Source organism: Ictalurus furcatus, chromosome 6 (genome assembly GCF_023375685.1).
Source record: "Ictalurus furcatus strain D&B chromosome 6, Billie_1.0, whole genome shotgun sequence".
NCBI classification, from domain to species: domain Eukaryota; kingdom Metazoa; phylum Chordata; class Actinopteri; order Siluriformes; family Ictaluridae; genus Ictalurus; species Ictalurus furcatus.
In genome coordinates, this window is record NC_071260.1 from 28648591 (window position 1) to 28666019 (window position 17429).

A 17429-nucleotide genomic window follows, 5' to 3' on the forward strand; every position below is an offset into this window, starting at 1 on the left:
CATGCGCATCAATCTTTGAGCTCAACCGTGCGTGTTTACTAGGTAAAGATCACATTTAGCAAATGTACACACACTTTCTGCTTGCGTTTCTAAATGTATGTGTGTGTGTGCGTGTGTGTGTGTGTGTGAGAGAGAGAGATCTGTACTTTCCATAGTATCTTCACTGATAGTAGCTTATCTCCCTAACACTGTGCTGATGGAGTGAGCTTCACAGACTGGCTAATTCAAATCAGGTCATCACACACACACACACACACACACACACACACACGCACGCGCACACACACAATCTGACTCATGAGGAGAGAGGTGATGGAGAGGGACACGATTGGGTGCCTCTAGTTTTTCATCAAACACATTCTCCTAGTCAGCCTTGAGACAGCTGATAACCACTTGCTCAAGATGGTGTGTGTGTGTGTGAGTGTGAGTGTGATGCCTCATTGTTCTATAGAAAGCTTGAACGCTTGATAAGGGAGATTAACCCTGTGAGACCTTTACATGTACAGTATATATGTTGAGTTTCCTCACTTTAACATCTCTTTCTCTCTCTCTCTCCAGGGGTCTTGTGGAACTTGTCCTCCTGTGACGCTGTTAAGATGACAATCGTCCGCGATGCCTTAACAACTCTGACCAACACTGTGATCATTCCCCACTCGGGCTGGAGCAGCGCGTCCTACGACGACGACCACAAGCTCAAATTCCACTCCTCACTCGTGCTGCGCAACACCACCGGCTGCCTGAGGTACAAACAGCACTGCACCTCCCCCTGCTGGAGGAGGAGGGTTTTACACACACACGTACACACGCAGAGAGACACACACACACACTGCAGAGTCACATATATCTCAGGCTAGGGCTGTGCGATTTAATCAAATTTTCGATTTCGATCATAGCCTCTGACGATTATGAAGACAAAATAATCTAGGTAAAACGAGAAAAAAAATTATTTTCACATTCCGTTTCACAGTGTTCTCGTTTTGTCTTTTAAAAAACCGCGCGCCATTTTTCTTTACAGAGGTGCACTTTCACACGTCCTTAAAAGGCCGAACTGGGGCATTTTTAGTTCAGCTCAAGCCAAGATGACAGAGAGAGAGAGAGGGGGGGGGGGCTTTGGTCGACAAGAAAGATCAAACCGTTTCAGCCGTTTGGAAACAATTTAGTTTCATGGAGTCTGACGTGGAACTAAAAGAAATAACGTTTGGTATCGTTGGAAAGCTCATTTCCTCTAGCGTCATGACAGCTGGTCTAAATACGCTCATTTCCGTTCTAGAGATCGCTAATAGTGAGAAACTTCAGGCCGATCTAAACCAGGAGACAGAATTTCATTGGCTAAGGAAGTTTAAAGCGATTTCTAATAGTCGCTTGAATAAGTAAGGAAAGTACATGTAAAAAAAAAAAAAAGAAAGAAAAAGACTGTTTGCGAGAACAATAAGACAAGCGTTAGTGCATCGAATTTATTTTTATTCATACATTATTTAAGTGTGTGTGTATGGATACAAGGAAATCCACTGTTAAAAATACAATAAAATGTTTTTTTGTTCGTTTTTTTTTTTTTTTTTTTTTTTTTTTTTTAAAGTTCCATAAATGCATGATGTTTCCAAAGTCAACGAGTAATCATGTTTAATAATCGTGATCTCAATGTTGACGTGAATAATCGTGATTATGATTTTTGGAATAATCGAGCAGCCCTAGCTCAGGCTGCTCTCAGTGTGATAGGGTATGTTGAAGTCTCATAGGAGACCTTGAAGAGGATTATAGCACTTGATTTGTAGCTTACTGTTGAAATTCTTATACAAGTCATGAATATTTGTGTGTTTATGATCTAATTCGTCTGCGATTAGCTCCAAACATACTCTGTTCAGCAGGTATACCATGGTAGTGTGTCATCTAACCCTACGCAACGGTCTTTAAGCGAGGGTAAAGACTTTGGTCAAATAACATCTCCTTTACTCCAAATGTAGTAGGTGGGTGAAAACGTGTTTGGTGTTAGAGGCTAATGTAGCTAACCAGGTCATTTAATCCTAGCAGCATTCAACCTGCATGTCTTAATTACACACTCACTTCCAAGGTCATCATTTGGCTCAGCACTGCAATCAGCAACATACCTAATCAGTATTCGAAATGAAATGAAATGAACAAAGCTACATTTCAAATCACTTCTTGCGTTCTGTTTGATCTTCCCTGACGTTAAACTGGAGGATATGTGCTTCAGTAAACGTGATGGCTTTAGTGCAGAACTAAAGAAGCAAACTTCAGACACCAAACATGCCTCGGCTCATTCACTGCATTTGTGTTAAAGGGTTGAATTGCGGAAATGAAGCTTCTGATAGTTGTGTAGTGTTTAACAGATGCCTGACAGCCTGACAGTCTAAATCACTGGGTGGAAAAATATACATTTAGTACACAAACTGCTTTTGTTTTTGTTTTTTTAATAATGTATAAGCATGTTTTTTTTTTCTCATTGATGTTTCATACAGACTATAGTGTGAAAACTGATCTGGATTAAAAAGCAAGCGTTTATTCTTCCACTCATTATGTCACTTAACTAATGTTCAACTCGTATAGACACACACACACACACACACACACACACTCCCTCCATTAACCTTAAGAGCTTTTGCACACCTTGAGAGAGAGAGAGAGAGAGTGTGTGTGTGTGTTTGTGAGAGAGAGAGAGAGAGAGCTTTCATTACATCTCAGATATGAAATTGTGCTGAGGTGCTGACCCCAAGGGTGCTTGTTGCCATAGGAACCTGAGCTCGGCCGGAGAGGAGTCCAGGAAGCAGATGCGCTCTTGCGAAGGGCTCGTCGACTCGCTGCTCTACGTCATCAAAGCCTGCGTGAGCACCGCCGACTTCGACAGCAAGGTACACACACACACACGTCCGCACAACTGTTGATTATCATAATAGTATATTTCCAGAGAGGAGAAAGTGATCTCCTGGAAACCTGTTCCACTACAGCATGCTTTATATTATCAAACCTTTTGAGGATACTAAATTGTCCTCTGTTCTGTTTTATATGTAAGAGGAAGGTATGTTAATTGTTTTAAAATAGAGTTTGGTTAAATATAATCCTTAATGTCGGTTATGCTGAAAGACATTCAGTGGGATAAATAGCGTTAGTCCCACTTACAATGTATGTTTTGTCATTGAAAACACTTTTTTCAGCGTCGACCCATATACGTCCTCTATATGGAACACATCCTACCTCATAGGCACACACTGCAGAGGCGAAGAGCTTTCTATGTGGTAGAACATCTAAGCTTCACCACTCGAACATGTTATAGTTAAAGCATTTAAGGCTTTAAGGCAAGGTCTAATTCCCACTTCGCCATGTCCTGCGTCTTTATTTCTGCATTAGCTCTGATCTAGATCCTCCTCCCTCCCAGCACGCACAGATATGCTGAATTAAAGTCATTTGTTTCGGTCGAGTTGTGCCGCGCTGCTCCTGTCTGGTCTCCAGCCTCAGCAGAGGAATATAAGGAGGGATTTCTGTGAAGTCGATCTCGTAGCGAAGACAGAAGGCATTTATCTTACTTCTATTGACCTTTTTTCTCCCCCCACATTAGTCCTCGGTGCAGTACTGAGGGTTACAGCTTACAGGTGGGGATAGCAGCGTTGGTCATTGCTGAACGGTTATGCTCGTGGAATAAAAAGTAGATTAAATAATCTACATCAATGATAATATAGTTTTGCAGTAGGTTTTTTTTTTTTGTACTAATAAACCTGATATTTTCTAATTATACAGAAGGTTAAAGAAGGATTTAGTACACTGATGAAATCCATCCAGCCATCCATTTTTCTGTACCGCTTATCCTTACTGGGTTGCGGGGAACCTGGAGCCTATCCCAGGAGGCATGGGGCATAGGGTGGGACGCCCTGGAGGGGTGGCAATACATCACAGGGCACACTCACACACCCATTCATACACTTTAGACATGCCAGTCAGTCTACAACGCATGTCTTCGGACTGGTGGAGGAAACCGGAGTATCCCTGAAGCACGGGGTGAACATGCATACTCTGCGCACACAGGGCCACGGCGGGAATCGAACCCTATATTCGAACAAATCAAACAATATTTATTTGCGTTTCATTCTATTTTTGTCAATGCCTAATGGTTTTAATTTCGTCGCGGCACAGATATTATTGTCTTGTCATTATAGTCGACATAATTCATGACCTTTTATGAAATTTTGGTCCGAGTCGCTCAAAGAGCATCTCAAGCAATCGCCTTTTTTTTTTTTTTTCTTCTCTCTCACCCTTTTCTTGTTTTCTGTCTCAGATAGTGGAGAACTGTATTTGCACTCTGAGGAATCTCTCGTACCGTTTGGAGCTGGAGATGCCTCCTTCACGGCTGATAGATAATCAGGAGAAGGACGGGTTGCTGGGGACGGAGTCACCGAGTAAAGAGGCAGACTACAGCTGCTGGGGGAGGAAGAGGAAGAAAAAGAGGAAGAGTGTACAGGAGGAGCAGGTGAGCCATAAGAGACTCCATGTTCTCATACACCCTTGCTGTAATGTTCTGATGAAGCAATATCGCACGAGCACGAGTGCAGTTATACTGAATATCGGCGCGGCTGTGATGCTGCGTAGGCGAGAAGTCGCGGGCTGAGGGACGTAGCTATCACAGCCATGATGATATTCAGTAATATTGCAATGTTGCTTTTATACAATGGTTCTATAAACAAATTCATATCGAGTAAGTGACATTTCAGACACAATAAGGACAAACATCCTGTTTGTTTTTGCTCCGCTAGCGGAAATAAATCCCAAAGAAGCCACACCCACTTTATAGCACGTCGGCTAGCTCTCTAGCTAGCTCACACTGATTTGTCCATTCCTGTGAAATTGGCGTCCCTTCTTCCTCTTCCTCTTCATCTGACGAGCTTTTATATTTCCAGTCAAAAGTTATATTCCCGAAAAGTATCGTTTGCCACGTCTGCTGATGATGTCACTAACTCGACTGTAGTTCGTTTTGAATTAGGAAGTGGAATTGTATGTGGCGAACACAGACGAACAGATAGACGCACACACGTCCTAGTGCGGTTATAGGAAATACAAGGCCGCTTGACCAATTAAATTAGTGGACCGGAACTAACTGTTGTATAATGAGCCTTTTTCTTTGGCTTTTCAATTTCTAGTCACACACACATATATATATGTAAAGCATCTCTGGGAAATTCCTCAAGAAATCGCTCGAGAAACTGCCAAGAATACATTTCTGGAAATTCTAGGCAAACAGGGCGTCTACTTTGAAAATGCTAAAATATTATTATTTAGATTTATTTTGGATTTTTTTTATCACAACATAATTCCCATAGTTCCACTTGTGTTACTCCAGAGTTTCGATGACTTCATTATTATTCTGAACTTTTGACCGGTAGTGTATAGTAAAGAGCACTTGGTCAAGTGCATCAGCAATCGGTGTCAGTTTAATCCGCTTGAACAAGTTGATCATTGCCGTATCTTCATGCTAAGACGTCTTGGCTTGTTTATTTGCAGTCAGTCGAAGTATTCAGGAATAATTGCTTTGGTAAATCACAACACTGGCAGAATTCTGCAGTCTCTGCCATTATATTACAGCAGTATAGATACAATGTGTGTCCTGTGTAGAGTAGTTTCTGCAGCCCACAGCACCTGCTAATAGGGAGCAGTGCTCTCTGCCCTGCCAGTGACGTTCACTACCCTGTACTAAGTGTATGTATTAAATGTCCTTTCCTATCTGTGTATTTCTGCGTGCGTCTGATTTAAACTATGCTTTGGCAGACAGCGATATGAAGATATAAACACACGCCCATGCACTTGTGCTGTATTTCCTAGAAAGAAAGTATTATTCGCTGCATTCAGTTTATTGTCTGCTAGAACAGTTCATCTCTGCATGGTTGTTTCTAATAAGCGGACATAAGGACTTGCTGATTGTATATTATGTGCGTACGTGCGTGCTGTCTTGTTCAGTGGGATGGTGTGGGGCCGATCCCCGGTTTCTCCAAGTCTCCAAAAGGAGCCGAGATGCTGTGGCATCCTGCAGTGGTGAAGCCTTACCTCACTCTACTGGCCGAGAGCTCCAACCCCGCAACACTAGAGGGCGCTGCTGGATCCCTGCAGAACCTCTCAGCTGGGAACTGGAAGGTACGTCGTGTATGCGCAAAGAGTAATTACAGAATACAAACAGTGAGTAATATTTGAACTAGCTCCAGCATTCATAATTAAACAGTCAAACTTTAAAACTTTTAATTAATGTATGCGGATTGTCAACCATGCTCACCAGTTCATCCTAGTCTGTCCTGGTGTGTTTGCGCAGTTCTCGGCGTATATCCGCGCCGCAGTGCGGAAGGAGAAAGGTTTGCCCATCCTGGTGGAGCTGCTGAGGATGGATAACGACCGCGTGGTGTGTTCTGTAGCCACAGCGCTCAGAAACATGGCGCTGGACGTCAGGAACAAGGAGCTGATCGGTCAGGAAGCACTTCTGGTTTTGGCCCTTCTTGATAATAGAGTAGAGCTACTACATATTTCATTTATTGATGCATACACGTTTGTGTGTAACAGGGAAGTACGCGATGCGTGACTTGGTGAACCGGCTGCCCGGAGGTAGCACCACTCAGCTGTCTGATGAGACGGTGGCGGCCATTTGCTGTACGCTCCACGAGGTCTCCAGCAAAAACATGGAGAACGCCAAAGCTCTCGCCGACACGGGAGGCATCGAGAAACTCGTCAACATCACCAAGGGACGTGGAGAGAGGTCCGCTCAACTCAGACACACACACACACACGTATTAACACACAAAGGTTTTGCTGCTTAAATGAAACCTGTTTACTGCTAATTAGACAGATTGGAATGAGGGTGGTGACTGAGTGTTAACATCATGGAGCTAATGAACCCTGCTAACAGTTTAGCACCTGTAGATGATGATGATGATTGATTGGTCCTGTGCTTGGCTGCGCTGTAGGTACTCGATGAAGGTGGTGAAGGCTGCAGCGCAGGTTCTCAACACACTGTGGCAGTACAGAGACCTGCGCACTATCTACAAGAAGGTGAGTCAGAGCATAACTGTGAAAATGGCTAGTGTATGTATTTGTAAATCCAACGAATAAATGATATTAGTGCACTGTATTTGTAGAAATAGACGCGTACATGCAAAGGGCTTTTATAATGCATTCATAAGCGTTGCATTTTTTTATAGAGCGTTAATGGAGACTTTATGAAAGGCTTATTGCGTAATTATTAAGGTGACCACGAACGTTTTACGTGACTTTGTCTTAACAAGAACGAGAGACGCTGAGAATCCGCAGTTATTACGTCGAGACTTTTTATCCTCGTAAGTGTGTTTTTATTGACCTCATAGAGTTGATCACAAGAGGTGTAGGAGGTATATGTCGTGCTGCAAACTCGATTACCACTTTAGTTTGTGGACATTAAAATCATTCATTTGGCACATGGGATTTGTAAATAATAAGTGAAGTTATATTGAAATCGCGCTTCGTAATACGATTCTAAATCGTCGAACGCAAAAGGCCCGGCATCTCTTGGGTTAAAGAACGTTCAGGTCCACACTCCTATAAGAAGTAATATACAGACGGATGCACGTGACGGAATATTTCACAATACCTTACGAACGTGTTGTTAGGGACGATAAAATAATCACTTTTAAAATGGCAAGAATCGAATTCTTAAACAGCCGAGACATAACGGTAACCCGCGTCTCTTTCGTGTAATACAAAGCGGCGCATCGGACATGACCGGTTCAAGGCATTGAGCCTGTTTTATAACCTCACAGACTGAGATCAGACACGTTACGACACGGAATCGGTATTATACAGAAAGTCTGAGAAGGTCTCAGCTTTAAAATGAATTTTAGTGCCGCGTTTAACCAAAACGGCAACTCGTATAATGTGAAAGAGAGTTTAGGAGCTACTTTAGGTTAAAGAGATGACAAGACATATCATTTCATCTCTTGTGGCATTTTTTTTAAATAAATTCATATAACAGCATGCTTCTGTTTACTGTGTGCATGAATGTGTATGCTAAACATTATACCATATATGTATATATATATATATATATATATGTGTATATATATATATATATATATATATATATATATATATATATATATATATATAGATATAGATATAGATATATATATAGATATAGATATAGATATATATAGATATATATAGATATAGATAGATAGATTACAGAGCCAGTATGAGTGTGTGTGTGTATTTATACATGTAGGGCTCTGATGTGTGTTTGCTGTCTTGTAGGATGGCTGGAATCAGAATCACTTCTTGACTCCTGTGTCCACGCTGGAGAGAGACCGCTTCAAATCCCAGCCCACATTACCCTCAAACTCCCTGCAGATGTCTCCAGTCAATAAGACAGGTGTGTGTGCGCACGTGCGCACGTGTGTGTGTGTGCCTCAGAGGAATATAGTTCAATGATGAGGAAATCAGAAGCAAGCATATGCAGTTCAAGCTAGTCTATAAAAGACACTTTATTAATAAGCTTTTTAATGTCCGTGCTTTGCAACACGGGGAAAAAGAAATCCACAAAGCAGGCTCGTCTTATCAGCAGCTGTGACAGTGACTGTGTGTGTTTAATCAGTAACAAGCAGAATGTGTTTCTTCCCTGCAGCGGGCAGCACCACCTCGTCTCCAGCCGTGTTGGGGATTAAAGAACAGCGCTCCGATTACCAGAGGACCGCACAGCCACCTATGCAATTTTATAACTACCAAGGAGACAGCAGTGCGCATAAAACCCCATACACAGGTATATTATAAGCAGCACAAAACATCAAGCGCCGGTAGATTAACTCTGTCAGGATATAAAGTTGTCTCAGCTGTAAGTTTAGATTAGCCTATGAAAGGAGTTTCAGGCATTTAAATGATTTAATCAGCCGTAACATCAGATACGAGCTACAACAATAGCTTCTGACACACGTCCTGTTCCTGACTCTAATAAGACATGGTTTATTTTAGTGAACGGCATGCCGCTGTAGCTCAGTGACTCAACTGCTAATAACAGGGTTCACGCACGGTGCTAGGATTTCGCTCAATAAGTGCTGTTTTCATCATAAAACATTTAACGTTTACATTTTATTGACGTCATTGTTCAATATTCAGAACTATCATTTGGCCTAAAAATGACATCGCACCTGTTCATGCCTGGTATTGACATTCCTCTGAGGTGAGCAGTATTAAGGACGGGTATGTACACAGTCATACTCTCTGATTCAATCCCTCAAACCACATTTTCACATAACATTTGTAATGTGAATGTTAATAACCTTATACTACTGCTAATAATAATAATAATACTTTGTGTAGCACCTTTAATACATAAAATGCCGCTCGAAGTTCCTCCCAAATAACTTAAAAAGACATTTAGTGCCGGTCCATTAATTTTATTGGGCGAGCGGCGTTCCGAGAGTGCTTAGGTTTAGTATAACCGCACTGGGACGTTTCCATGTTGTGTATCGTTCCGCTCGTCCGTGTCCGTCACACACAACTCCACATCGTAGTTCGAAATTGTGCCCACAATAGCGTTAGAGACATCGTCAGCGGACATGGCAAACGATTCACTTTTCATGAACATAACTTCTGAGCTAAAGCATGAAAGCTCGTCAGCTAACGATGAAAAGCGAATTTTACCGGAAGCACCTTTAACGGGAATGGACAAATCAGTGTGAGCTAGCCGACATGCTGTAAAGCGCGTGTGGCTTCTTCGGGATCTATTTCCTCTAGCGGCGCACAGATAATCCGAACATTTGGCCATATAATGTCCAAAAGGTCACTTAGTCGATATTAATTTTTTTTTATTTATAGAACTTTTATATAAAAGTTCTATATGTGATTAGCTACAGCACTCGCCCACTATGCCGAATCATGGCTGTGCCGATAATCAGTATATCTGCACTCTGGCTTGTGCGATATTGCTTAAATATAGGAGATAATAACAAGAAGAAGAATCAAGTAGGGACATAATATGAGCAGCAATAATAATAATAATAATAATACGTTCACCTCACACCTCCAGGGTCGGGGGTTCGATTCCCACCGTGGCCCTGTGTGTGTGGAGTTTGCATGTTCTCCCCGTGCTGCGGGGGTTTCCTCCGGGTACTACGGTTTCCTCCCCCAGACCAAAGACATGCATGGTAGGCTGATTGGCATATCCAAAGTGTCCGTAGTGTATGAATGGGTGTATGTGAGTGTGCCCTGCGATGGACTGGCACCCTGTCCAGGGTGTACCCTGCCTTGTGCCCGATGCTCCCTGGGATAGACTCCAGGTTCCCCGTGACCCTGAAGAAGGAGTAAGCAGTAGAAGATGGATGGATGGATGGATAATAATAATAATACGTTCGCCTCACACCTCCAGGGTCGGGGGTTCGATTCCCACCGTGGCCCTGTGTGTGTGGAGTTTGCATGTTCTCCCCGTGCTGCGGGGGTTTCCTCCGGGTACTCCGGTTTCCTCCCCCAGTCCAAAGACATGCATGGTAGGCTGACTGGCATGTCTAAATGGACAAGCGCTTTAGAAGATGGATGGATGGAAGGATGGATGGATAATAATAATATAAATCAATAATAAACAACCTGGAAAAAAACCATGAATGAGTCAATCAAAACATAAACCATATAAAATAGTGTTTTAAAAATAACAAGACTTAGAGTCTCAAAAAATGGAAGAAAGTATCAAATTAGTCTGTAAAAGAAAAATAAGAATGAGATTACATAAAACAGATAAAATGATAAGAATTTCGAAGAGACGTGTATAAAAAATGTCTAGCTGCTTTTTAAAGTCTCGATTGGTAAATCCTTCCGATTTTAGGTAGATAACAACAGAAAGCTGCTTTGTCACATCTCTTCTCGTTGACTTTGGGTCCATGGAGCAAACCTGCAGTACTGAATCTTAGTGATCGATTTAGCACATACTGTACTATACTGTACGATAGTGCGAGTCCGTTATTCTGTGCTTTAAAAACTAATAGCTGTACATTAAAATTTGTCCTTAAAGAGACTGGGAACCAGGGCTGTGTCTCGTTGTGTCCTGGCAAACACTGCCTAGTGAACTACTTCATACCAGGCAAGAACAGTTGTACAGCTCAGCTGCCCACTTGTGATCGGATGAAATTTAGACAGGTCATGATCAGAAGATGAACAGATGCACCTCCTGAGCGATGATATAAGTGTATAAGTGTGTGTGCGGTAATGAGTGTAATCCATGAAAACCAAAACATAAGTTTATTTCAAAGCATTAGATATGAAATCTGTGACTCACTGTGTCTATTTCAGGGTCGGTGAAATCATCTCCGTTTTATCTCAGCTCTTACTCCTCTCCCGGCAGAGACGAATCCAGGAGAGGCCAGGTAAAGCCCACACACGACACACACTCATCTCTGCCACAGAACGGTGTTTATTTTAACTAAAGAATGCCTCTGTGGCTGACAATTAATGAAAGATGGAGAGTCTAATTATCAGGATGTCTTGTATAGGGCCAGCTGAGCCTTAGTCTGTGAATGAGTCGACTGTCCTCTACTCCTAAACTCCACCAGGGGGCGGTGTATCTGTATAGCATGGGCCAGTGTTTATGTTTGGGTAGTGCATAGGGTGGGTTCCTTCATGCTAATTTATTTGCTCTGAGTACCCTGTAATACAGAATAATTATAAGCTTTTGTTGTAAGATACAGAATGTGGTTTTGTTTATTTAGATTTCGTTTAAAGCCGACGAGAACCCTCGTGTTGACGAGCAGTCAGACTCGTACACACGTACGTACTCCCTTTTAAAACTGCAAAAACCTTTGTCTTCATCCCACCGAACAACATAAATCCACCTTTTCTTCGTTGCCTCGTCAGTTAGAAAAGAACAAACACCGAGATAGGGTTGTTTAGTGGCACTATTAGAGCGTTTAGGGAAGCAACAACAATTCCTCGCCGCCTTTGATACAGACTAGAGCGGAAGTTTGTTTTCGTTATTGTTTGCAGCTTGCGCTTTTGCGAATGCGGGAGTGTGTTAAAGGCCTATTGTACAATGTTTTGCTTATGGTTGAGATCCTTGCAAAAGAGAAAGGTACTTCAATTCAGGAAATCCTGTCATTTTCCGAACACTATATATAGTGGAAAATGTCAAACTTGACCATATGATGGTCAAGAACAGACCAGAACATTTACGTTATCGTTTCACAGAGATCATATCGGGGCTCTGTCTAGAACTGCAGATTTTGTGAAATGTGAGACCTCCATAATTGAAATGCAGGTTATATTGAGTATCTTTATTTGAAGTCAGATGGGAGTCACAGAGGAAATCCAACATGTGGAAGAGTTTCCGTTCAAGCCACAACTAATACATTTCCTCAGTATATTTCTATATATATATATATATATATATATATATATATATATATATATATACATATATATATAAAGCAATTTATTAAACAAATTGAGATATATATATAAGAATTGATCCCATTGCACGTGTGATGTTTCTTTCAGCAGCACATATGTTACGTGGATGAGACTGGACAGAGGGGTTACGAGCCGTATCGGACGTACGTGCAGTCCCCGCAGGCATACGACGACCCGTACCTGGAGGAGACGCTGCAGTACTCGACTACAGACTACCCCACACAGCCTCACACACTCAAAGCTACCACCAACTACGTGGACTTTTACTCCAGCACACGCAGAGCCTCGTACCGCACTGATCAGTACCCGGGCTCGCCAGACTCCTGGGTATAGAGACACGAAATATGAACAGACGGCACCCTCAATACCGTGTCCGATTCGAACAGAGATGGATTCTGAACGTGGACGAGGGGAGAGATGAAAAGAGCGAACGTTTAGCCAAAGAAGGAAGAGCAGCAGAGTGTGTGTTTTATCCATGGAAGCAGAAAGAAAGTAGAATTGGTGTGTGTGTGTGTGTAGAAGTGACCGACTGAATAGCGAGCCTGATGTATGTGTAGACCAGAGTTCTGCTCTGATTTTATTTTCTTATGGCAGTGCAGGTGAAGGTGGCCTGAGGAAGCGGCGTGCGATGTGCAGAAAGGTTTGCGTCAGAGAATCAGACAGGGAAACGTGTATGAACTTAGACTGAAATCAATCAAGAACTTATACCTGTTAAAAAAAAAAAGAATAAAAAAAAAAGAAAGAAGAAGAAATAATAATGATGATAATGTTAATGATAAATAATGATCTTAAGACATTAGCTTAAACAGAGGGAACAAAACTGTATACGTACTTCTCGTTGAGATTGTGAATGCCACTGAGTCTTGTACATTTCCTTCAGAACACTGTAAATACAGAAAAGAAAGAAAATGCAATGCCACATTAAAGAGATGTAGAAATCTATAAATATACAGAACTAAAAGCAGAAGGCTGCAGGCCTGACTCCATGATACTACAGTCTACCTGAAGTAATAAAAAAAATCATCTTTGTTTTTTATAAATCTGTCATTTCTTTCTCTGTGTGTTTTTGTTTTCATTAAAGGTGCAGTTAGAATAACAGAAGATCTGAAGATCTGAATTGTTCTCCCAGTTAAAACCAAGCTGTTCAGATCTGCCCCTTTTCCCGAAAGGGAACTTGTGACGCAGACGATGTTTCATGGAGGATGTAAGGTTGCTTGAAGTGAAGGAGAAGGCTTGTTTTGTTTTTTTTTGTTTTTTTTTTTGTCAGTGACTTCAGAATTAAGACTATACATTGCTCCATTTCTCCTTCTGAATAAGACTCGTCAATTACATTTTAGGAGAATCTCTGCAGACATCTTAAGAGCTGGTCTGTTTATTTTTGTTTTGTTTATTTTTGGTCAGCTAGGGTTGAAGTGGCATTTGTTGGTTGTTAAGTACAGTGCCCTCCACTAATATTGGAACCCTTGGTAAATAGGAGCAAAGAAGCCTGTGGAAATTTGTCTTGATTGTTTTAACTTTCTGATCTTTTGTTCAAAGAATTCACAAAAATACTCTGCTGTCATGTATATCAAACAATTTCAGACACAACACAGGTTTATCCCAAAAAAAAAAATCTGTTAAAAATAGGTGTGCCACAATTATTGGCACCCCTATGAATTCATATGAGGAAAAATGTATTTGAAGTTTATTACCATTGATATTTTACATTGTTTTAGTACACCTGGGTGACTAGGAACAGGAAATTGTTCAACCATGACTTCCTGTATCACAGGGGTATAAATATGAGGTAACACATATGCCAAATTCCCTTAGTCATTCATATCAATGGGTAAGACCGAGGAATATAGCTGTGATGTGTGACAAAAGGTTGTTGAGGTTCACAAAATGGGACGTGTCTATAAGAAAATAGCACAAGCATTGAAAATGTTCATCTCCACCATCAGGGAAATAATTAAGAAGTTCCAGTCAACTGGAAATGTTATGAATCAACCTGGAAATGGACGTGTGTCTATATCGTCTCAACACACTGTGAAGAGGATGGTTCGAGTGGCCAAAAAATCTCCAAGGATCACAGCTGGAGAATTGCAGAAGTTAGTTGTGTCTTGGGGTCAGAAAGTCTCCAAAACTACAATCCCAAGTCAACTACATCACCACAAGTTGTTTGGAAGGGTTTCTATAAAAAAAAAAAAAAGCCTCTACTCTCACCCAAAAACAAACAGTTTGTCAGACACTACTGGAACTTCAAATGGGATCGGGTTCTATGGTCAGATGAAACCAAAATAGAGCTTTTTGGTAATAAACACCAGAGGTGGTTTTGGCGCACACAGAGAGGTAGCCATATGGAAAAGTACCTCATGTCCACGGTTAAATATGATGGTGGATCTTTAATGTCTTGGGGCTGTTTTTCTGCCAGAGCACTTGGACATTTTGTTAGGATACATGGCATCATAGACTCTATCAAATATCAACAGATAGTAAATGAAAACCTAACTGTCTCTGCCAGAAAGCTTCAAACGGGCCGTGGTTGGATCTTCCAGCAGGACAGCGATCCAAAACATACATCAAAATCAACACAAAAATGGTTTACTGACCACAAAATCAAGCTCCTGCCATGATCATCCCAGTCCCCTGACCTGAACCCCATAGAAAACCTGTGGGGTGAACTGAAGAGGAGAGTCCACCAGCGTGGACCTCGAAATTTGAAGGATGTGGAGAGATTCTGTATGGAGGAACGGTCTCAGATCCCTTGCCATGTATTCTCCAACCTCATCAGGCATTATAGGAGAAGACTCAGAGCTGTTATCTTGGCAAAGGGAGGTAGCACAAAGTATTGACTAAAAGCGTGACAATAATTGTTTCACACTTATATTTAACAAAGATATTTTTTAATAAACCTGTGTTTTGTTTGATATCCATGAGCGCATAGTATCCTCTAAATTAAAGAGGAGAGGGACCATCTTTTTATCAGCGCTCAGTTCAAAAGCCTGCATCTCTGATGGTATGGGGGTGCATTAGTGAATACAGAATGGGCAGCTTGCACATCTGGAAAGGCAACATCAATGCTGAAAGGTATATACAGGTTTTAGAGCAACATTTGCTTCCATCCAGATTCCATCCCATCTTTACTTCTGAGAGACTCTGCCTCTCTAAGATACTCTTTTATACCCAGTCATGTTACTGACCTGTTGCCAATGAACCTAATTAGTTGCAAAATGTTCCTCCAGCTGTTTCTTTTTAGTAACACTTACTTTTCCAGCCTTTTTCTCACGTTTCCAACTTTTCTGAGACATGTTACAGCCGTAAAATTCAAAATAACCTTATTTTTTTCCTTAAAATGGTACATTTCCTCACTTTAAACATTTGATATGTTCTCTGTGTTCTATTGTGAATAACACCTGAGTTTATGAGATTTGCAAATCATTGCGTTCTGTATTTATTTACATGTTACACTGTGTCCCAACTTTTTTGAAATTTTGGTTGTATTACAAAAGGAGCAAACGTTCACTGATGCTCAAGAAGGCAACTTTGGGCGTAAACTTTTGAACCGGATGGTCGGTGTAAATTGTTATAAACAATATAAATGATTAACATTTTACAGATTCTGCAAGGTGTATGTAAACTTATAACCTCAACTGTAGATGTTCAATTCCAATATTTACACATTCTTTTGTATACGTAGTGGTCCACATGTTTGTTCTTACCATCTAAAGGTCATTTATATGGCTGGAACAGACCAAAAGAAAAATATAACAGAATGTCTAGTATACAGTCTGTATTCTTTAGTGCAGCGATACACACTTGAGTCTCCAGCAGCCCTGATACTGGTCTCTCTGAAGAGTCGGCAAATATCAGTGTCAGTTTCATCCAAGCTGCAAATTTCAGTGTGTATCATAAACTCTCATATGTTGTTTGAACAACGTTTGTACACTGTGTCTTTTACATTTGTGATTTTTTTAAAAATCTTCTGATAAGGCTAAATTCCCCTCCTTTTCCGTAGAATATAAAAATACAGACTCAGATGTTCATGAATTTAACAAGGAACATTTCAGAAGGAGATAAGGTCCCTGCTTTGATCCTGAGCTCGGACTACTTGCAGAGATTTGAATGTTCTCCCTGTATCTGTGCAGGTTTCCTCATCTCTCCTAAAAACATGCCGGCAACTGGACTGGCTATTCTGTGTGTGTGTGTGTGTGTGTGTGTGTGTGTGTGTGTGTGTGTGTGTGTGTGTGTGTGTGTGTGTGTGTGTGTGTGTGTGTGTGTGTGTGTGTGTGTGTGTGAGAGAGAGAGTGAAGCATTCCCTCCTCTCACCCAGTGTTCCCAGGATAAACTCCGGATCCACCATCACCCTGACCAGGATAAAGTGTTAGTGAAGATGAATGACTAAAGTGGAAGGACTGTTGTCCAACCACAATGCTGTGGTCAAAATCTGACCACTGATAAAGGGTAGGGGAAGATTACGAATAACTGGGAATGGAAAAATTAGCTAAGTGTATAACTACAAGTCATCTAACGTAATAGGTGTGTCTAATAAAGTGGCCAGTATGTGTAAGTGTACACAGTGTTTAAACCCACCCTCCCAAAACTTCTGCACCTGACAGTACACTAAAATGCCACCTTGGTCAACCGTGGTCCTATTTTATTTTGCACTGGTAGGCAAAGTACAACAGGGATCATCAACTGTGAACATAAACAGATCACCTTCAAGTAGTAATTGTACATTTACACTGTAGGATATAAATAATGCTTTAACCGACTAATGAGTGCCAACTACCCTCGCGAAGGAGTCGACTCTTTGAACCGAATCTTTTGAGAGCCGACTCGATTATAAGAAATGCCTTTACTCTTGCGGTGTAATTTATTTTATTTATTTTTTAAATGAACGCTTCCATAGAAACGTAATATTTCGTGAAAGTATTCCAACCATACTTAGGCAAATAATAATGAAATATATGGTCAAAATGTCGCAAAGTTTGTCCGGTTTAGAAATAAACGTCAGTGAGCTGTTTGGGATCCGAAAGAATCGG

General features: G+C 41.2%; 1 protein-coding gene across 10 annotated transcripts in view; it reads left to right on the forward strand.

Annotated features, from left to right (window-relative positions):
• The window catches only part of LOC128609091 (plakophilin-4), a 149554-nt gene extending 133304 nt beyond the window's left edge, over positions 1–16250 (forward strand). For 4 of the 10 annotated variants that reach the window (XM_053627458.1, XM_053627460.1, XM_053627462.1 and 1 more), the window contains 11 exons: positions 559–742; positions 2750–2867; positions 4286–4477; positions 5959–6132; positions 6305–6455; positions 6550–6742; positions 6951–7035; positions 8269–8386; positions 8639–8773; positions 11293–11366; positions 12493–16249. In XM_053627458.1, the coding sequence (XP_053483433.1) occupies positions 559–742; positions 2750–2867; positions 4286–4477; positions 5959–6132; positions 6305–6455; positions 6550–6742; positions 6951–7035; positions 8269–8386; positions 8639–8773; positions 11293–11366; positions 12493–12738 (1670 nt within the window). In that variant the 3' untranslated portion in view covers positions 12739–16249. Of the gene's footprint in view, positions 1–558; positions 743–2749; positions 2868–4285; positions 4478–5958; positions 6133–6304; positions 6456–6549; positions 6743–6950; positions 7036–8268; positions 8387–8638; positions 8774–11292; positions 11367–12492 lie in introns of all 10 variants that reach the window. The other 6 variants (XM_053627465.1, XM_053627464.1, XM_053627467.1 and 3 more) reach the window with 4 other exon arrangements.
• Positions 16251–17429: the final 1179 nt, after the last annotated feature.